Below are 21,764 nucleotides of genomic sequence, written 5' to 3' on the forward strand. Positions count from 1 at the left end.
TGAAAAATTACTTGCGTCATGGCCAAAGTAGATGTCCTAACCGACTTACCAAAACTATAGTTTGTTAAACTTCTTAGGGCTAGGCCCCTTTTTTCTCCACTTCCTGTCTGAATGACTTGCCCAAAGTAAACTGCTTGTAGCTCAGGCCCTGAAGCCAGGATATGCATATAATTAGTACCATTGGAAAGAAAGTTTGTAGAAATGTTCAAATAATGTAGGAGAATATAACACAACAGATATGGTAGGAGAAAATCCAAAGAAAAACCAACCAGAATTTTTATTTGAGGGAGAATCCTCTTCGAAATTCAAGAGAAAGGTCATATTGAAAATGAGCTCCCTGGATGCAATTCCTATGGAGGCAATTCGTGTTTGGGTGCGCTATGAAGACATTATGCACCTGGTAAAATCGGTTTCCTATTGAACATACTTCTTTCCGTAAGAAATATTATAGTTTGACTACATTTTAGAGTATCTGAAGTGTAAATAGAAACGTATTTTGACTTGTTGAAACAAAGTTTAGGGGTAGATTTTCGGATTCCTTTCTCTGCATGTTGAAAGAGTGGATTACTCAAAATCGATGGTGCCAACTAAATGGACGTTTTGGGATATAAAGAAGGATATTATCTAACACAATGACACTACATGTTATAGCTTGGATGACAAATCGGAGGGAGATTTTCAAAAAGTAAGTGAATATTTAATCGTTATTTGTGAATGTATGAAACCTGTGCTGGTGGAAAAATATTTTGATGTGGGGGGCCGTCCTCAAACAATTGCATGGCATCTTTTCGCTTCAATAGCTACTGTAAATCGGACAGTGCAGTTAGATTAACAAGAATTTAAGCTTTGAACCGATATAAGACACTTATATGTACATAAATGTTTAAAATCCAAATGATTTATGATTATTTATTGGAATTTCGCTCCCTCCAGTTTCACCGGAAGTTGGGACCCCTAGTCCTAAGAATTAACAATACATTTGTGGAGTGGTTGAAAAACAAGTTTTAATGACTCCAACCTAAGTGTATGTAAACCTCTGACTTCAACTGTAGATTCTGGTTCAGTGATTTTGAATGGGTTTTTTACATGACTGGAAGCTGTGTCTATGAATTCTGGGAATGTATGTGTATATGTGATGTGCTGATCTGAAATTCCATTTTGAGTACACAAGATAACGACTAATGTTTTAGCTTTGATTAATTCAGCCTGTTTTGAGGATGAAATTGGGTCATTAGACGATGTCACCTCGGTCATATTTTCGAACATAAGATAGCACATTGTAGCCAAACGAATTTCGAGCTATCCTGTTATCCTTTGCTAGATACGTGACAGACCAGTGCAGGTGGAATCAACACGCTATCTGACGTAAGTCAATGAGGTATTGTATCATATCAGCAAGGTATAAAGTATAAGAAGACTGCTAGGCATAACTAAACAGACCCAGATCATGTAAGAGAGCTAGGCAGAACAAAACAGACCCAGATCATGTAAGAGAGCTAGGCAGAACAAAACAGACCCAGATCATGAAAGGGAGCTAGGCAGAACAAAACAGAACCAGATCATGTAAGAGAGCTAGGCAGAACAAAACAGACCCAGATCATGTAAGAGAGCTAGGCAGAACTAAACAGACCCAGATCATGTAAGAGAGCTAGGCAGAACTAAACAGACCCAGATCATGAAAGGGAGTTAGGCATAACTAAACAGAACCAGATCATGTAAGAGAGCTAGGCAGAACAAAACAGACCCAGATCATGTAAGAGAGCTAGGCAGAACTAAACAGACCCAGATCATGAAAGGGAGCTAGGCATAACTAAACAGACCCAGATCATGAAAGGGAGCTAAGGATAACTAAACAGACCCAGATCATGTAAGAGAGCTAGGCATAACTAAACAGACCCAGATCATGTAAGAGAGCTAGGCATAACTAAACAGACCCAGATCATGTAAGAGAGCTAGGCATAACTAAACAGACCCAGAGCATACGGATAAGATGTGGTCCTACTGTACCTGATGTCGTGCAGGCTGTTGTACTGCAGTGGGTGATGCTGGTGATGTTGGTGGCTGATGAGAGGCCTGGCGTGGTGTTGGTGCTGGGGGAGAGGGAGCGAGACAGGGACCCGGTGCTCCTGGAGAGGGTGGGGCTGGGCCCTCAGCAGGGGAGGGGTGGGGATGGGCAGCGCCCGGTCTGACTCTCTCTTGATGAGGAGGGGGGGCGGGGAGGAGAGCCGCACCCTTGGGTGGGGCTGAGGGGGGGCTGCCGCGGTGGCAGAGGGGGCAGGGGAGCCCGCAGGCGGGGAGGCCGGGGTGGGGCTGGACACACGCGGAGTGAAGGACACCTCGTTACTCTGCTCCTGGCTACGCTGGAGCCCTGATACTTTGGCCGAGCTGACAGCCTTGGACTCTGGATTCTCATTCGTCGTCACACCTGCAGAGGCAAAGAGACAAGGAACGTTAAGGGAGGATGTAGATATAACTTTGCCTGGTGTACTGAAAAAGCTGAGAGAAGTGTCTGTCTAACTGTTATTGAGAACCATGTGTGCAGAAGAAAAAGAAAAACTAATACACTACATGACCAAATGTATGTGGACACCTGCTCGTCGAACATCTCATTTCAAAATCATGGGCATTAATATGGAGTTGCTTCCCGCTTTGCTGCTATAACAGCCTCCACTCTTCTGGGAAGGCTTTCCACTAGGTGTTGGAACATTGCTGCGGGGACTTGGTTCCATTCAGTCACAAGAACATTATAGAGGTTGGCCACAGAGCCTGGCTCGCAGTCGGCGTTCCAATTAATCCCAAAGGTGTTTGAAGGGTCAGGCCTCTGTGCAGGCCAGTCAAGTTCTTCCACACCGATCTCAACAAACCATTTCTGTATGGACCTCGCTTTGTGCATGGAGGCATTGCCATGCTGAAACAGGAAAATGCCTTCCCTAAACTGTTGCCACAAAGTTAGGAGCACAGAATCATCTAGTATGTAATTGTATGCTGTAGCATTAAGATTTCCCTTCATTGGAACTAAGGGGACAAGCCAGATCCATGAAAAACAGCCCCAGACCATTATTCCTCCTCCACCAAACTTTACAGTTGGCACTATACATTGGGGCAGGTACTGTTCTCTTGGCATCCGCCAAACCCAGATTCATCCGTTGGACTGCCAGATGGGGAAGCGTGATTCATCACTCCAGAGAAAGCATTTCCACTGCTCCGGAGTCCAATGGCGGCGAGCTTAACACCACTCCAGCCGAAGCGTGGCATGGTGATCTTAGGCTTGTGTACGGCTGCTTTAAGCTCCCGACAAACAGTTTTTGTGCTGACGTTGCTTCCAGAGACAGTTTGGAACACGGTAGTGAGAACAGATGACCGAGGATAGATGATTTTTATGCGCTACATGCTTCAGCACTCGGCGGACCCGTTCTGGGAGTTTGTGTGGCCTACCACTTTGCTGCTGAGCCGTTGTTGCTCCTAGACATTTCCACTTCACAATAACAGCACATACAGTTGACCGGGGCAGCTCTAGTAGGGCAGAAATTTGACGAACTGACTTGTTGCAAAGGACACTGAGCTCTTCAGTAAGGCCATTCTATTGCCAATGTTTGTCAATGGAGATTGCATGGCTGTGTGCTTGATTTTATACACCTGTCAGCAACGGGTGTGGCTGAAATAGCCGAATCCACTCATTTGAAGGGGTGTCCACATACTTTTGTATATATAGTGTATCTGCCTGCCTCCCCTGTCCCCTCCCCTCTCTCCCTCACCGTACTGCCTCTACACGTCTCCTACCCAAGGATCCCTTTTTCTTTCCCTCCCTAGGTTTTATGAAGTGTTTAATCAGGTCATTTTCATGCTTGACTATAATCAGATGATCCAATTTCTGCGAGCGATCCAGTCAGTATGAATAAATCACACCTAATTAAAGTTAAATGCCACTACTATTCAGGGCTTTGCTGAGCACACAATCTGGCATGAAATAATTATGTTTCAATTGTGCTGTGAAAAGAGATCACGGCCCCTTATCATGGCCTTGCTGCGTCTTCACCCCACAGATCTTTCAAGGGATTTCTAAAGCTGTAGGCTACAGCCAAACACTTAGAACCCAGCCAGCTACTTCATCTGGGTCCCTGGGAAGACAAGGAGCTTTTGTAACAAGGAGAATTCCAATGAATTTCCATATTCAGTACCAAGAGCATAACATTTTAATGGGCTACAATGTTTCTACTTAATAAATAATGCCACAGAGAACTTTAATTGGCTTTAATTGGAATCTATAGACAAAAATCCCTGCTCGAGAAAATGGTGGCTGACAGGACAAGTGCTTGTGGTGATAAAGGCATATTTCACTGTGTTTTCCTGACCACAGTCAGCTCTCTTCATAACAAAATGCAGGGTGAATGGCATATGCCTAACCAAGACAGTGGTAGCAGCATTAAACCTAAAATATAGTTTTCAAATGAGCAAATCAGCTGGAAAGTGGAATCACTTTGAATACAGAAATATAACCTGCAAGTAAAGAGAACAAATATTAAAGAGGAAGGAGAAAATGGAGAGACATTGAGATAGAGGGAGAGAAAGAAAGACAGACTGGGACAGAATGGCCCTTTAACCATCTCTAACTTCTGCCTCTAATGCAGCAGAGATTCAAGAAGGCTTACTAGAGCCTCAATTGAACAGCTCCATGGGAGTCTCAGAGCGCCGCAGAGAGCAGCCAGTGCCAAACGAGAGCTAGCCTACTACCTCTAGCAGCTAGTGAGAGCTCAGCTCCTCAGAGCAGGCAGACTCCTATTGGAATATCCAGGGCTTAATAGAACCCGCTTAATCTTCCAAGGATTCTAACGCCCATAAAAGGGTAATAAAACGCTGTATGGAGATTTTAAACACGTTCCCCCTTCGCCTTTACAGGAGCAGCGGGGGAGGCAAAGGTGTCACGACTTTCCAAATGAATTCAGGTCTGGGTATAATAATACGGCTTTATTATGAAAAGGGTCTTAAATAAGGATTCCTTGTCTGGGTGGGCCGAGAGAGAGAGAGAGAGAACGGGCGAGACAGAGAGAGAAAATGAGAGCGAGGCAAATAATTATCTGTCGAAATGTCGCCCTTCGCTGACGTTGCCGTGGAAACCCCTCTCTTTCCGAGACACATTGTGGAGGAAGGAAGCCAATAGGACGGCTGAGGCTGTAATACCGAGGACACAATGAGCGGTGGTGGGTTATCTTAATGATGATTATAATGGGGTGTAATGGAGGCAGGGGGGACCTGATGTGTCAGCCTGAGACTCTCTATCTCCTCATTAAAACAGTTTGCCAGACTAGACCAGGCCGAGGGAGGGGCCGTACACTTCACACACACACACACACAGCCAGGTTCTGCCTTCTCATTCTAATGAAAGGTAGGATCTGATTGTGAATGTGTTATGGTCACATTACAATATCCCTATTACTGTCTGGTATGCCTAGGGGCTGATGGTAACATGGTATGCTATCATATATGGCCCTCAGCTACTATCTGGTTCATACTGTGTTGAGCATATGCCTACAGCAAACACACAGAGACATGAGAAGTGATCCATCAATGGAACAAAATGTTTGTTATTGTTGAGAATGTACCAATCCCATAACAAGTTTAGATTGTATTCTTGTCTGATGGCAAAGCGAGGGCCTGGTAGTGTCCAAGTGACAGGAATCCTTCTCTGACATGTTTCATCACAGGGATTAATGCTGTTACAAGAACATTTCAATTGGTAATACTTACCTACCGCCCAAAGCACCATTTCACTGTTAATACTGTCACCGCCCAAAGCAACTAACAGCTCACCTCGCAACTGAATCTGATGACTGTCAACTGTAGTTCCAGAGTCAATCACAACCTTCAGGTTTACACTTCTCCTTCATCTCTCAGGACAAAATGTTATCTTCCTGAAAAATCTCACAACTTCATTCAGCAGGCAAGCCAAACTGCACCAATAAACATCTGAGATAGTCATTCAAATTAAGCCGTAACATGGGTACAAAAACATGAAAACACATGGAACAGATGGAGAAAAAGCAGTGCTTGAGGAAAGCCCCACTGTGTATGTCCTAGGCCTGGTTAGGGCTCGAGGAGACAGTGATACTCCCGTATTCAGTGCACGGGAGGTCAGGGACAATTCATCGGTTAGTGCACAATTTGACATTGACACTCCCTTGGGGAGTGTTGGCATCACTGTTCACCAGATGACATTTCAGGCCACTATTGATCTTTCCATGGTTGTTCCCGTGGCCTGCGTACTCTGGGGATTTGGTGTGGCACTGAGAGAAGGGAGGAGGGGATGGAGGGAGGAATGGAATGAGGGATGGAGGGAGGGGGTGGATGAATGGATGGAGAGACAAATGGATGGACGAAGAGAGGGAAAGCGGGATAGATGGAGGGAGGGTGTGGATGAATGGATGAAGAGACAAATGGATGGACGAAGAGAGGGAAAGCGGGATAGATGGAGGGAGGGGGTGGATGAATGGATGGAGAGACAAATGGATGGACGAAGAGAGGATAGATGGAGGGAGGGTGTGGATGAATGGATGAAGAGACAAATGGATGGACGAAGAGAGGGAAAGCGGGATAGATGGAGGGAGGGGGTGGATGAATGGATGGAGAGACAAATGGATGGACGAAGAGAGGGAAAGCGGGATAGATGGAGAGGGAGAAAGGGACACCAGATGGACGACAGACTTCAGGACACCCCCTCTGTGACTGATGTGTCCATCGGGGACGAGGGTAACCTCTGTGACCCCTGGGGTCGTTCCACAGCTGTCCTGTCTCTGACACCCTTCACATCTGACCCTCTCTGTCCCCTTGGAACATCTGGCCACCACTCCTCTCCCCTCCATCCCTCCCTCTACACTGACAGGGTTCGTTCCAAATTGCACCCTATTCCCTTTACATATCCCTATGGGCCCTGGTTAAAAGTAGTGAACTATATAGTGAAAAGGGTGCTATTTGGAACGCATCCAGAGAGACAGAGCGGGCAGATGGTCTGTGCTGCCAGCAACCAGAGCCATCAATAAAGGATTAGGTGGTCCATCATGACACCATGTCTCTCACAGAGAGAGACCATTATGTCAGTCTGAGGAGATTGACTGATAGTTGATGAGTCTTGGATGTTTTACATGTAAATGCAGGTTGTGCATTACTTTTATTTATTTTTAACCTACCAGCCCGCTCCTGATTACAGCAGACTAACGGACAAAATGTTTTGCCCACATGTACGGTACACATGAAGTTAAATAATTATACATACAGTATATTCCAAATTTCCTCAAGTGCTAAATTTTCACACACAGCGGCCAATCCATCATTCATTCTGATGTTAACTCCAACCTTCCAATGTCCACAGACTAACCAATCTTTCCCAGTATATACAATTTTGCTATTTCCTTTTGCAATACATTCCTCCATTTTATTGTGATGTCTTACAAGGGTCTTGAACCTCCCTATCTGTACCATTTCTACTGATATTGCCCTAAAAAGGAATACTTTACCAAGAGTATAATGGTATTTCCCATTGACTGATCGTGCATGACTTACTTCACATAAACCTCTCTCCTCTTGGGTAGAATAGGTTGTGAATAAGAGGTTGTCCATAATCAATTATCAATGAACAAAATACAAGAGGATTTCAATGAAACAACAACAGACCATTGAGAGCCAAAGCAGTTCTACTGTGTGCGCATATAATTACTATTTTTGCATCCAAACATATTGGTTTACTTTAGTAGATACCCAAATGAAGGATGATAAAATAATAGAACATAACGCTTTGTCAACGCTTTGTCAACGCTTTGCCATTTATTTCAGGCCCACCTGGGATGGCCACCTGCATACGAGCCCGACCTCCCTCTGGATTAGATATCTAAATCATGTCCTAATTCAGTCGCAAACCAAACCATCACTCATGCAAATCAGAGAGGTGTATGAATAACCTGGTCACCACAGCCACCACCGCCAATGTATGCAGTACAACCAAGAGAGAGGCGGAGTAATAAACCTGTATGCAAATAAAGTTTTAAAGTTAGAACATAGGGGTATGTAAATTCTCTCCATCATGACCAGAGGCCATTGAAGCCTGGCGCTGTGAAAAGAGAGAAGAGATCCAAGCCACCCCAGTCATCGCAGTCACCTGGGCCCGGTGGGCGTTCTCATTTACAAGGCAAACTCTGCGGTTCGCTCACATCACATCATCACTTTACCAGAACATGAACAGACAGGGACGTCCACAAAAAAAAGGATATATCAAAAATAAATAAATAAAGTGAGGAGTCTCCTGAAGAAGTTGGAGGAGGCAGACGGTTCTGTAGAAAACACACTCCACCTTGATCTCCCTTCCAGCTTGGCACTGCTCTAACAGGAAACTTTCCTGTTTCTCAGTAGTGGAATTCACAACGTTGAGCTTTTTCCTCTTTGACCTCTCTAGCGTCTGTCTGTGCATGCCAAGGCCTAGCTACCTCTAGCTCACGACTGAGTGGCTGTGGAAAATGACTAAAACAGGTACTGGCAGGAGACAGGAAACCCATGCAGCCTTGGGAATCAACACCTCATTGCTGCTTGCCTGCCTGCGATACATTCTGTTACAAGAAGAAAAACAGAAAAAGGCGGAGTGGTTTGATCTAAATGATTTTGGAGGATAATGAGGGAATGGGAGGCCAGCTAGCTGAGTAGCAGCAAATCGTCATGTTAATAATCAAATCACAGTGAAATTTGCGATGGTCAGTTTCTTCATCCTCACACTGTTTAATCTGCCTGGGAGCGTTTGGAATGACATTTAGTGGGAGGCCAAGGCAATGCTTTGTGAAATCATTCAGAGATGTTAATGGGAAATGAACAGGGAGAAGCTGCCAAGATATGTAGAAAGTGGGGACAGCTGGCGTGTTTCAATTAGTTCTGTCCATTGCAGCTGACAAAAGGACTCGGATGGCAACAGAATGGGATGGGTGTGAAGCTGTAACACGTTTACTGTCAAAGCCTGCACATCCACTGTGGGCACCTAATGTTAATTTGGAAGAGCTGGGCTGGCAGCCCTGTCTGGTATGAATCAGTGTCTCTGTTTCTGCATGCTGGGCTTGGATTCAAATCCACATGGACATATGTGGCACCAGGCATATGCCATCTTCTCCTGTGGCACGTGATTGCTGTCGAAGGGGGTGATGCAGATTAGCACCTTTTGTAAAAACTCACAGAGGTCTCTGAGATGAGGTGTTCTGGTCCCCCTTGGTCAGTTCAGAGAAATGATCAGAGACCACTATGTTGATAAATGTGTCTGTTAAAAAATGTTGTAATTTTGTATATTGTATGTTGAATATACGTTTGATGTATTTATCCAGAATTCATCTGAATTCATCTGTCTCAGTAGGACTTCCCTGTCAATATAAAGGTTTACTAATAAAAGTATGGATGCCTGTATGTTCTGACTGGACAAAATCTGGCCCAAGCCATGTATTTCTGCTTCAGTGGTGGCCAAACTAGACCCTTGTTCCACTCTAAACTTTAATTAAACTCTGGTCACAATGAGTTCCAGAAGGACAAGACCCCTTCACCCCCTCCCATACCCTAAAACCCATCACTCCCAGCCTCATCTGAAAACCCCTCGGGTCGTATGAGGTCAGTGCCACTGAGACTTCCTGAAGAAAAGAGGGCGGATGACATCTTTCAGCCTTTCAACATAAAGCTCAAGTCTAATGGCTCCTCTGACACACACAGGCCACCCTGCAGTCTGGAATGTGACCCCTTTCACCGTTGTTGACCCCTGACCATGGCAGTTGCCCTGGGGACTGTGTGGACAGACAGACAGCGGGAGAAACATCTATGAACTTCAAGGAAATCTCAGGAAGTTGTGATGTGCGGTGCGGCGTGGAGCTGAGCGCACTAGCCTTATCAATCCATTAATTAGCACGACACGCTCGCCTACTGGACTCGAACGCAGTGGCGGCAGCTGTCTCGATTGATTACAGGAGAGGACGCAGCGCTGCAATTACCTAGATGACTGGAGACAACGCCTGCCACTTCTAATAAAGGCTCTGGACTCCTGTTCCCCATCATGGAGCAGTGGAGAGAGAAAACCAACCAATGAACCAACCAAGCCTCCCCGCCTTTCCTCTCCGATACCTTCAAGACCTTTTCAGAGTCTCGACAGGGCACCACAAAGCTCAGTGTGGGCTGTAATTCTTTAGCTGTGTGGAAGCTTTACTTAGGCTTGCATAATGCCTTAGCAATCTCAACAATACTGCTTTGTTGCCCTGCAGGACAGCATGCTTTATTGAGACCAGCAGCTGGTTTACATACCACACAGAAAAGAGGGGAAAACAGGACAGGAAAACAAGACCTCCAAGCTTCAGGTCTCAGCAGAGATGTGTTTTTAGGATATGCTTTTTTTCTGGGGATTTGAAAATGTAAATAAAGGTACTCCACCACACCAGTTCAAGAATGAACCTGCAATGAGCCCACATGTCACTAAGTGGATATAGTATTATCTTTCAGTGACTGATTACTTCTCAATGGAAGGAAATGGCTGAATGAAAATCCTTCAACAGATCCCAAGTGGCATGACAGGGAGCTGAAAGAGCCTGTGTACTTGTCTTCTCCACTCTGATATCTATTTCAATATATAGCCTCACTGTTCTCCCCTCTCGACCCCAAAAGCAAAGCAACAATTGGGAGGTTGACAGCTCTTCACTATTTGTCAAGGTTTTCAATGTTTTGTCGTTTGCGGCCATAGCCGTTCAGAACCATGAAGGGGTAGGATAAATATTTTCTGCTAGATTGTGTTTCGTCAAGTGCTTTCAAGATAATTGTGTCAATTCGCTTTGAATTGGACTGTGGGTTTTAGTCAAGATATTGATGTAGATTCCCACCTGTTTAATCCAAATGATTAAAAATGTTGCTTTTATAACAACAACAAAACATAGTTTTTTTTCAACAACAAGAACAATGTCATCAGTTAGAATGAGATCATCCATCAACTGTTGCATGTTTCTGTAATGTTTCCATGTTTTACCTTGGTGTTATTGCATGCCCAGCCTTCGAGTCTCTACGGTCTCCAATGATCAAAGGCTTTAGATTGCTGCCTGAATACATACAGTATGTATTCATTAGAGCTTGTCAATGGTCTACCCTTCACCAATGCATTCCTGCTTCCAATTGAAATTCCACACAGATGTCTCACATCGCACTCATCCAAGAATCACAAAGACTAGCCTATAAATCACAGTTTTTCAGAGTAAATATATGCTCACAGAAACAGATAGGCCTAGTTCCTAAATGCAAAAGATTGACATATGCCTATTGGATGGGCTTGTGCACAGGACACATACAATGCCTGAGACAAAATGAATGATTCAAGGATTAATGGGTAATGAAAGGAAATGAAATATATACAGTTTGTAATGGACCAAACAGAATAAGAAGAATGCACTTTTATTGATTCAGATAAAACCACTAGGAGTCTGTTAAATATGAGTTTCCATGATAAATACACCCACTGTTGTTCATCCCCTACAAGAGGAACAGTACTGCTAGCAACAACACTATCTACCAGACCAGGGTAGGGGGGGTTGGAGGGCTGTTTCTCTATAGATATCAACTTGCCTATAGGAGGACTATGTTCAGTGTAACCAGTGCTAAGCTGCTCCTGGGGTGCTTAACCATTAGGCTAGTGCTGCAGATGGAGACGGGACAGCTGTTGAAGATGAGAGAGCGAGAGAGTGAGTGAGTGAGTGAGTGAGTGAGTGAGTGAGTGAGTGAGTGGTGGTGGTGGTGGTGGTGGTGAGTGGTGGTGAGTGGTGAGTGAGTGAGTGAGTGAGAGAGAGAGAGAGAGAGAGAGAGAGAGAGAGAGAGAGAGAGAGAGAGAGAGAGTGAGTGAGTGAGTGAGTGAGTAAGAGAGAGAGAGAGAGAGAGAGAGAGAGAGAGAGAGAGAGAGAGAGAGAGAGAAATGCCATTTTCCTCCTCTAATTGCCATACATTCAAAATGAGTAAATCTCAGCAGAAAATAGAAAATAGCTCCACTTCATTAGTCAGAGTTGAAGACAGTGAAGGAGGGAACGTTTGTAAATGGCACACAGAGAGGCACACAAAGAAATGATATGTCTATAATTTTAATGGTAGGTTTATTTGAACAGTGAGAGACAGAATAACAACAAAACAATCCAGAAAACATGTCAAAAATGTTATAAATTGATTTGCATTTTAATGAGGGAAATAAGTAATTGACTTAAGTAGTCTCTCACTGTTCAAATAAACTACCATTAAAACTATAGACGGATCATTTCTTTGTCAGTGGGCAAACGTACTAAATCAGCGGGGATCAAATACCCTTTTCCCTCCATGTAGTTATAAGACTAAGGTGCAGATGTTTAGACTAGTTCTCATGCAGAGCTGAACTAGAAAGACACACAAAGCCTCCTCCACTGTTTGGGATCCCTCATGTCCTCCACACAGACAACAAAAGGGGTGAGAATACGCTGGTGTATCAGGTTAGCAAACACTCCCAGTGCCTCCTAGCACCCAATCCATCATTCTTGATTAGAGTGCTGCCATGAAGAGCAAGAGGGAGAGAGAGAGCCATAAACACGCATTCAGAGGGAGAGAGGAAAGGAAGGAGGGAAGAAGGGAGGGAGAGAGAGAGGGGAAGTTAATAAGGCAGAGGAGAGGAGAGAGGGAGCAGAGGGCAGGAAGTCATGTCAAGAAAACTAATGGAGACAAGCCCATGAGCTGTGGGGCTATTGTGGGCTGACTCCCTGCTGCAGGACACACAACTCTGTCTGCTCTCATCACTGACACACACACACACACACACACACACACACACACACACACACACACTTTGTGCTGACAGCGCCTGAGGAACTGGGCCAACACTCGGCAGCACCAGAGTAGCCATGTTAGTCAGTTTCAAAACTGATATGAGCTGTAGCATTTCACTTTACTGCTCTACGTGCAGAGAATAATTGATTTGTTTTGAGCACAGAGAAGGAGAAGGTGTGACGGCTGGGGGATTTGGAGCCAAGGGAGAAATTGGACTCTGATTCAGGAGATGAAACCGGTCTAAACAACTGGAGGAGCTTCTGGCTCACTGTTACACACGGCAAGCTGAAGTAGAACAAATCAAATACTTGACTATTATCTGATGATGATTTCACAGTACCTGTAGCATCTGCATGCTGTCTTAAACCTCTGGATGGGAAAGACAAAAACCAGATTGAGGTATCTCTCTCTCTGAGTTGATTGTGTGTAAATGCTTGTGCTAAAAGTGTCTCAAGTGTATTTTATTAGCTTTAAAGGGGTTGAGGCACAGACGGCTCATCCTCTCTGAAGACCCTGACCCCTCTACCTCTGTTTCTGACGCACCTGATCCAAGATTAGCCTGGCGTTACAGTGGGCTTATGCTGATAATACTGTTAACACACAGCACTATACTACAGCTGGTTTACAGGGCCTCCTGTAGGGCCTCCTGTGCTCCCCAGCACAACACTGCATCCACTTAGTCTATCACTCAGTCAACACACCCACTCCAAACCTTAGGCTGGCCATACCGCACATCTGGATGAAGTCCTTTGTAAAGAAACCAAAAAGCATCCAACTATCTCAAGACCATTACATCTATTTGTAAGGCATGTGTGTCTGTGTAAAATAGTTGACCTATGTAGTGATAACTGGTGCTCAGTGCTCCCTAGGTGATGTAGAACTCTGTCTCTACTCTCCTCCATTTCTACCCAAAGCAAACAGCACTGGTCTCTCAGTCCTGCTGCTTCCTCCTCTCCACAGCAGCACTAGAATAACAGGCTCTCTAGTTGCTTCTCTGGGTGTCTGAATAGGGCATTAGAGTGAGCAGCCATTAGTGGGCCAGTCAGAGCCGACCGGGCCCAGAACCGCAGAATGGGGAATACCAGCGGTAGCCAAAACCAACAGCCAAACAGCAGACCCCGTGTCTGAACCAATTACCGCTTGTCTCTCTTAACAAAACATGGAGAGCGATTAATAACGCTGGCAAGGCCATGCGGGGGTAAAATATGAAGTTTGATTTGAGCACAACTCTCCTCAGTGGTGCATATCTCATTACTCATTTGGTCATGTGTTGAGTTCAGGGCTAATTACCGGGGTCTATCACTACTAACCCTACATGTGTGGTGCTCTTTGGAGCAGAGAATGCTGTAGTCTGTAGTCTCAGCCTGCTGTGAGGTAGCAGACAGAGAGGCTCTGTCTTAAAGTGAGCACTGACAGCAACACATACACTAACTTTATGTCGCCACATGATGGAGAGCTAGTGTACTGTACAAACACCAGAAGTGGACCACCCGACTCTTATGAAAATACTTCCTATGCCACGGCTGATATTTCTGTTTGCTTGGACTCATGCTTCCCTAGCGTGGACTCTCATCTCACACAGCATCCTTCTGGCATGCCCCCTCCGTCAGCGTATGGAGTATGGATGTTTTCCTCCCTGTCATGGAATTTAAACCCTTTTATGTCCATCCTGTTCTTGGCTACGGGTTTCTACTCTTTCTAAGCATGTGTGAACTGCTTCCCAAAACGTCAAATCCATTACAAGCATGTTAGTAATATCCATCTCAACTGCCGACTGTCCTCTGCCAGTGATTGTACATTATCCTGTTTGGCTACAATCACCTACTATCTGACTATGTTAATGAAAGTTACAGCCTCATCTGCAAACAATATTGGCTCTGAATGAACAATGCAGATGTGCTAAAAGCACACAGCTGGGATCTTCTTCAAACAAAACACAGCAGCTGAAAACACTCACACAACAACTGGAGCTAGGACGAAAGAGTTGACACGCACGCACGCACGCACGCACGCACGCACGCACGCACACACGCACACACACACACACACACACACACACACACACACATTACATTACATTCAAGGCTGACTAGCTTTAGAGATAAGATAACCATCATGCATTTCCCAACCAAAACAACGCAAATACCTCTGCCTATGCTGCAGCTGATTGTCTTTCTCTTGGAGAAGGAGATTATTATACTGGGTTCAGATGAGTGGTGCCACAGCCCCCTACTGAAACGGTCACGGAAAAAATGGAAGCTGCCGTGCTGTTGGTGGCTCATTTCCATGGAGATGAGAGTGTTCTGTCTATGTGACGGAGTGGTCTTATGCCTCACAAGATGGCTGCAGGGGAGAGCAGATTATCTCCAAATGAGCCTTTCCATCATCAGGAACCCTTTGATGGCACAGCCTAGCCATGCCACAGTGAGATAGTTACACTCTTAGAAATAAAGGTGCTTTCTAGAACCTAAAAGGGTTATTTTGCTGTCCTCAAAGGAGAACCCTATGATGAACCCTTTTTGGTTCCAGGTAGAACCATTTTGGTTCCAGGTAGAACTATTTTGAGTTCCATGTAGAACCCTTTATACAGAGGGTTCTACCTGGAACCAAAAAGGGTTCTCCTATGGGGACAGCCAAAGAACCCTTTTGGAACCCTTTTTTCTATGAGTGTAGAGAGTGTAAAGAAGCTAGAGGCCCGGGGCAGTGGAAGACCATAGCTAAGTAGTGTTGGGCTGGGTTGTTTCTACTATCTCTATGTCCTGTCTATACTCTCAGCTGCTGAGGGAGGACAAAGGAGTTCATCCCCAATATTAGCCAGCCACACTCTCTCTGCTCAAAGTGTGTGGCCAGCTGCCGCAGAGAAAACGTTAGCTAACAAACGTTATATTAAACAATATCTCACCCTCTTGTCTTGCAAACATGAGCAGATCATTTATTAAATGGGCCTGCTTCGCGTTTCCTCATCGAGCGTGCCTTATTGCTTCAGTACCGTGGTGTGCGGCGGGCTCATCCGAGCGTGGTCGTGATGTGAAGTGTCCACAAATAGAAATGTCAGCCGAGGTGTAAGAAAGTGTCACCACGAGGTCACAGCTGCAGCAAGTCTGCCTCTGTTTTGCTGATTTGTTGCGCAGCGCTGCTGATGGCAGAAGTTTACACATGGGAGGTGTAAAGGTGATGAGAATCACACACTCGGAAAATAAAGACGGGAGGGCCGTGCTGCAGTTTATCATTTAACCCTGACCCCCGGACGGTGTCTTCGGCTAGCCGGGGGAATGGCTGATAGAGCCAAGCAGTCCTCAGATGGCCACTGAAACAACTCACCCTCTTCTGTTCTTTCTGAGTGGAGGAGGAGGAGGCACTGTCTGCCTCTGCTGCTCAGGCTGCTCGGTGGTTAGGCACTAAACAGTTTTTATGCTTCAGAGACTAGATAAAGAGTATGAGGATGTAGTAAACCTCATATTCACTATCCCATCACTCTGTATTGAAATAGGAAGCACAGCTGAGATGATAAATGAATAAAATAATATTGAACAATATGCTATGCAGCAGCATGATCAGACACAGCCCTCATAAACCACCTCCCAGAAAAGAGCTGTGACGGTCACAAGGGACTTCTTAGTAATTTGCTCCATTAGATGTTTGCTCCCTTATTGTTCCCTTAGCTGTTTAGTGCCGTCTCTCCAGCAGCACTATAGCTGGATCCATACTCAGTCAATGAACCAGTGAGACAGCTGCACAGAGAGAGGCCTAATCACAAAGCCTTCAACTACAATCCCACTCTCTGTCACAACAGCCCTGCACCACCCACTGGCACTGACATGGACGACAGCCGGTGATAAGGATGATGGACAGGTGTTGGGTTTCCTGAAAGCCTGGCAGTGCCCTTTAAGGACAGGAAGACTGGCACTGCACTGGCATGACTTCAAAGGATGCTACTATAACTGGGTTGTGATCGTTAGGGCACAAGGTAACAAAACATTTTAAAACGTAGCTCTTGTCTAGAGTTGTATTGTATTAATAAACTTTTTGCAAGGGAAACCAAAAACAAGCATTTCGTATTGGACAAGTGAAGATAGAGCCTTCTGGTTTCACTCTGTTTCGGACCATTGTTTATCCGTTTCATGCCTACTGAACACGCTCCAGCTGAAATTGCTAAAATATCTGGTCTGGGCCAATGTTCAGACGTAAAGTCCCCACTCAACACAGTGTAATTCTACATTGGAGCTAAGTTAATATTTCATAAAGAGCGAGGTCTTGCACAGAGGAAGCAGTTGTCTAATGAACTAATAGTCCCTATGAAAGGGGCAACTAGCAAACCACTCAGGGATTGTGTGACATATCAGCATTGACAATACAAGGGAACTAATTGCCCTTCTAGAAAAGACTGAATTGAATTGACTGAATCAATTTGCGTTTCTGTCTTGGAAAATTGACTTTGAAAAAAAAGAGAGCATATTTAGAAGAAGAAGAAAAACACAGGACAAATGTAGTATGTTGTGGTCTGACATCATTTCCTGAACTGTAATATAAACCTAGCAAATCCCTTGATTTCCAGAGCAGAAGAGCGACCAGGAAGGTGCTGTGGCTTAGTCCCGTCGGCACGCCGACCTCCCTACCGCTCTCTATAAATAGAACATGACAATGTCATTGTAATGTTAAATGCTATAAATATTGAAGAAGAAGAATTTATGGAATAAGGCCGCTTAACAGGGTGTAGGTTTCCACTAGTGCATTGGCAGAGCGATGGACAGCTGCATTGCAGGCTGGGAATTCTGTAATAGCTTTTTCTCTCCCTGAAGCCAGCTTCCTGCCTTAAATCAAAAAAAGGCAATCTCTCTCAGTAATGGCTCAATTAATAATTAAACACGCGTCTTATCTTCGCAGCGCTCCCTCTATTTATTTTCATCTCTCTGACAGAGACTACTGCACAAACACCATTAGTACTATCAATAAAAGGAGCATCAATAACACATGCTTTCTCCAAAAACATCACGCAGCTCATAAGCTCTCCTATAATCATGAACAATAATAACTGAGAGGATTAATAAAGAAACAAACTAAAACACGCTTTGGTTTTCCCACTGTTTGGTTTTCCCACTGTTTGTTTTCCCACTGTTTAGTTTTCCCACTGTTTAGTTTTCCCACTGTTTGTTTTTCCCACTGTTTGGTTTCCACCTGGTTGGTTTTCCCACTGTTTGGTTTTCCCACTGTTTGGTTTTCCCACCGTTTGGTTTTCCCACTGTTTGTTTTCCCACTGTTTGGTTTTCCCACTGTTTGGTTTTCCCACTGTTTGGTTTTCCCACTGTTTGGTTTTCCCACTGTTTGTTTTCCCACTGTTTGGTTTTCCCATTGTTTGTTTTCCCACTGTTTGGTTTTCCCACTGTTTGGTTTTCCCACTGTTTGGTTTTCCCACTGTTTGGTTTTCCCACTGTTTAGTTTTCCCACTGTTTAGTTTCCCCACTGTTTAGTTTCCCCACTGTTTGTTTTTCCCACCGTTGGTTTTCCCATTGTTTAGTTTTCCCACTGTTTGGTTTTCCCACTGTTTGGTTTTCCCACTGTTTAGTTTTCCCACTGTTTAGTTTTCCCACTGTTTGTTTTTCCCACTGTTTGGTTTCCCCACTGTTTGGTTTTCCCACTGTTTGGTTTTCCCACTGTTTGGTTTTCCCACTGTTTAGTTTCCCCACTGTTTGGTTTTCCCACTGTTTGGTTTTCCCACTGTTTGGTTTTCCCACTGTTTGTTTTTCCCACTGTTTGTTTTTCCCATTGTTTGGTTTTCCCACTGTTTGTTTTCCCACTGTTTGGTTTTCCCATTGTTTGGTTTTCCCACTGTTTGGTTTTCCCACTGTTTGGTTTTCCCACTGTTTGGTTTTCCCACTGTTTGTTTTCCCACTGTTTGGTTTTCCCATTGTTTGTTTTCCCACTGTTTGGTTTTCCCATTGTTTGTTTTCCCACTGTTTGGTTTTCCCACTGTTTGGTTTTCCCACTGTTTGGTTTTCCCACTGTTTGGTTTTCCCACTGTTTAGTTTTCCCACTTTCTGGTTTTCCCACTGTTTAGTTTTCCCACTGTTTGTTTTTCCCACTGTTTGGTTTCCCCACTGTTTGGTTTTCCCACTGTTTGGTTTTCCCACTGTTTAGTTTCCCCACTGTTTGGTTTTCCCACCGTTTGGTTTTCCCACCGTTTGTTTTTCCCACTGTTTGTTTTTCCCATTGTTTGTTTTTCCCACTGTTTGGTTTTCCCACTGTTTGGTTTTCCCACTGTTTGTTTTCCCACTGTTTGTTTTTCCCACTGTTTGGTTTTCCCACTGTTGGTTTTCCCATTGTTTAGTTTTCCCACTGTTTAGTTTTCCCACTGTTTGGTTTTCCCACTGTTTGGTTTTCCCACTGTTTGTTTTTCCCACTGTTTGCTTTCCCCACTGTTTGGATTTCCCACTGTTTGATTTTCCCACTGTTTGGTTTTCCCACTGTTTGGTTTTCCCACTGTTTGGTTTTCCCACTGTTTGGTTTTCCCACTGTTTGTTTTTCCCACTGTTTGTTTTTCCCACTGTTTGTTTTTCCCACTGTTTGGTTTTCCCACTGTTTGGTTTTCCCACTGTTTGGTTTTCCCACTGTTTGATTTTCCCACTGTTTGGTTTTCCCACTGTTTGGTTTTCCCACTGTTTGGTTTTCCCACTGTTTGCTTTCCCCACTGTTTGGATTTCCCACTGTTTGATTTTCCCACTGTTTGGTTTTCCCACTGTTTGGTTTTCCCACTGTTTGGTTTTCCCACTGTTTGGTTTTCCCACTGTTTGTTTTTCCCACTGTTTGTTTTTCCCACTGTTTGTTTTTCCCACTGTTTGGTTTTCCCACTGTTTAGTTTTCCCACTGTTTGGTTTTCCCACTGTTTGGTTTTCCCACTGTTTGGTTTTCCCACTGTTTGGTTTTCCCACTGTTTGGTTTTCCCACTGTTTGTTTTCCCACTGTTTGGTTTTCCCACTGTTTGGTTTCCCCACTGTTTGGTTTTCCCATTGTTTGTTTTCCCACTGTTTGTTTTCCCCCGGCTGGCGTTGAGAACACGACAGACAGCACAGGGAGGGAGAAACATATTAAGGGCTTGGGTATTCTGAAAGGATTTACTCCTGTTAAAACATGTAAATTGAATCAGGAAAACAAATGAGCTTTAGCGCAGGCTTGACAATAACCACAGAGGTGGTAGTGTGGGGATAACAGTAATGGTGGAACCATAGAAATATAATCATTCTATTCTATGGGCGGAACATCCAGCAGCAGGATGGATCTTCTGGAGTGACCCAGCTCCCCATGACACAGCACACATACATTAGTGTCTGTCTGTGGCCTGTGTGCATAAGGCCCAGACATAAGTGCTCTGACAATACAGGCCGTCAGGCCCTGATAGAGAAAGCATTTCCAGTGAGCTGCGCTTCGCCAAACCAATCTGAGTAGGTACCGCAGTAAGGTTTACCAGGCTTAGAATCCTCCCCAGTGACGGTTGCTTTTTATACAGCCCTCTAATCTGCCTGTGTAGGCTACAGAAAGCCCCTGCAGCCCTCCCTGTGTTCTCGCTACTACACGTCCTGTCAGCCCCCAGCCAAGCTGAGCCCCTCCAGCTAGCTCAGCACTGCCCCCCTAGCCCAGCTCTGCCCAACCCAGTCCGTCACTCTCTCTCTCTCCCTCCCCACCCGCTCCACTCCTCCACTCAGACTCAACATCCTGCAAAGCTGATTAGCTGGTCAAAGGGTCAACCTCTATTCATTATTTAATGGTGAAAACCCACACTGTGCCGCCACAGCGCTGAGGTTAGCTATACATCACAATGACCTGGCCAGTGGAGAGCCGCCTGATTCATTACACACTCTCATCTGCTGGTTCCCCTGCCCCTGACCCACACCACCTCTTCTCCTCTCCCCTCTCTATATTTTCCTTTGTGTACGCAGGAGTTATAACTGACTCCATCCTATAATCCTGAAGGCTGTGTGTGTGGAGTATACCCAGCCAGTAGAGCTGAAGCCATAGCCCTGCTATTGACATGCAGCAAACAGCAGCCTTCAGGAACAAAGGGCACTCGGCACCTATTGAGTCAGGCAGAGCTGCAGTGCAGACAGGCCGCTTGATTAGCGATTCGACGCGGGGACCCTAGGCCGTGTAGCACATAATGAGAGCTTAGAGAGCTACCATGAGCTCTTAGGAGGAGGGGAGGGGGTGTATTCATCCTTCAGCCCTGCAAGGAATGGATTCTCAACAATGGTACTGAGAATTCAGGATATGAAGAATACAAAAGATACTGAGAGCTATTCTGAATTCCACATTGTGTTATATGGTGTTTATATATTAACAGGTAAGGATAAACAAGGCTAAATCCTCCACAGGAGAAGCTAAAGGGTTTATCCATTTGTTTATTTGTTTACCCTCGCATCAATTAAGAAAAATACTCTCTGACATTCTTGATGAGTTCATCCCTACATCCAATTACAGTGGCGTCCACCTCTGTGACTCTAGCAGTAGTAGCCTAAGACTTGTCCCACCTTTGACCGTGGCCACAATGAGAGTTAAAAGGTGAGTCAATCGTGTGTGGTGGTGGCAATTGTGTTTTTTCCTTCTGCTCACACTCCTCCTTCCTTTGTTCCGCTCGCCTAATCCAGTATGTGTGGGCCGGTAAGTTTAATGGAAACAATTTATTAAGTCCAGCTTAAAATGCCATCTGCTGTTCATAAGCCTCCCAAAGCCGCTAAGCTTCTGGTTTCGCCTGGAGCTCGCTGTGTTCACGCTTACTGTAATGTGTTGTTTAAAATGAGCACAACAGGTCAAAATTAATCAGGATTACAAGGGCACAAATCCACTTCAGAAATGGGTTTTCACCAGTCTTTCTCCCCCACCTATCCCAAGATGCCCCAGGTTTGCCTCAAGGACCAAAATAGGTTTGTCGAGACACTCACCGGAAAACCCCG

General features: G+C 44.9%; 1 protein-coding gene across 1 annotated transcript in view; it reads right to left on the bottom strand.

The window, feature by feature from the left end:
* Positions 1-21,764, bottom strand: part of fbrsl1 (fibrosin-like 1) — a 502,878-nt gene that overhangs the window by 26,102 nt on the left and 455,012 nt on the right. The window contains 1 exon segment of the mRNA XM_064936970.1: positions 2,008-2,425. Coding sequence (XP_064793042.1) covers positions 2,008-2,425 — 418 coding nt within the window.

Source organism: Oncorhynchus masou, chromosome 25 (assembly GCF_036934945.1).
Source record: "Oncorhynchus masou masou isolate Uvic2021 chromosome 25, UVic_Omas_1.1, whole genome shotgun sequence".
Lineage (NCBI taxonomy): Eukaryota > Metazoa > Chordata > Actinopteri > Salmoniformes > Salmonidae > Oncorhynchus > Oncorhynchus masou.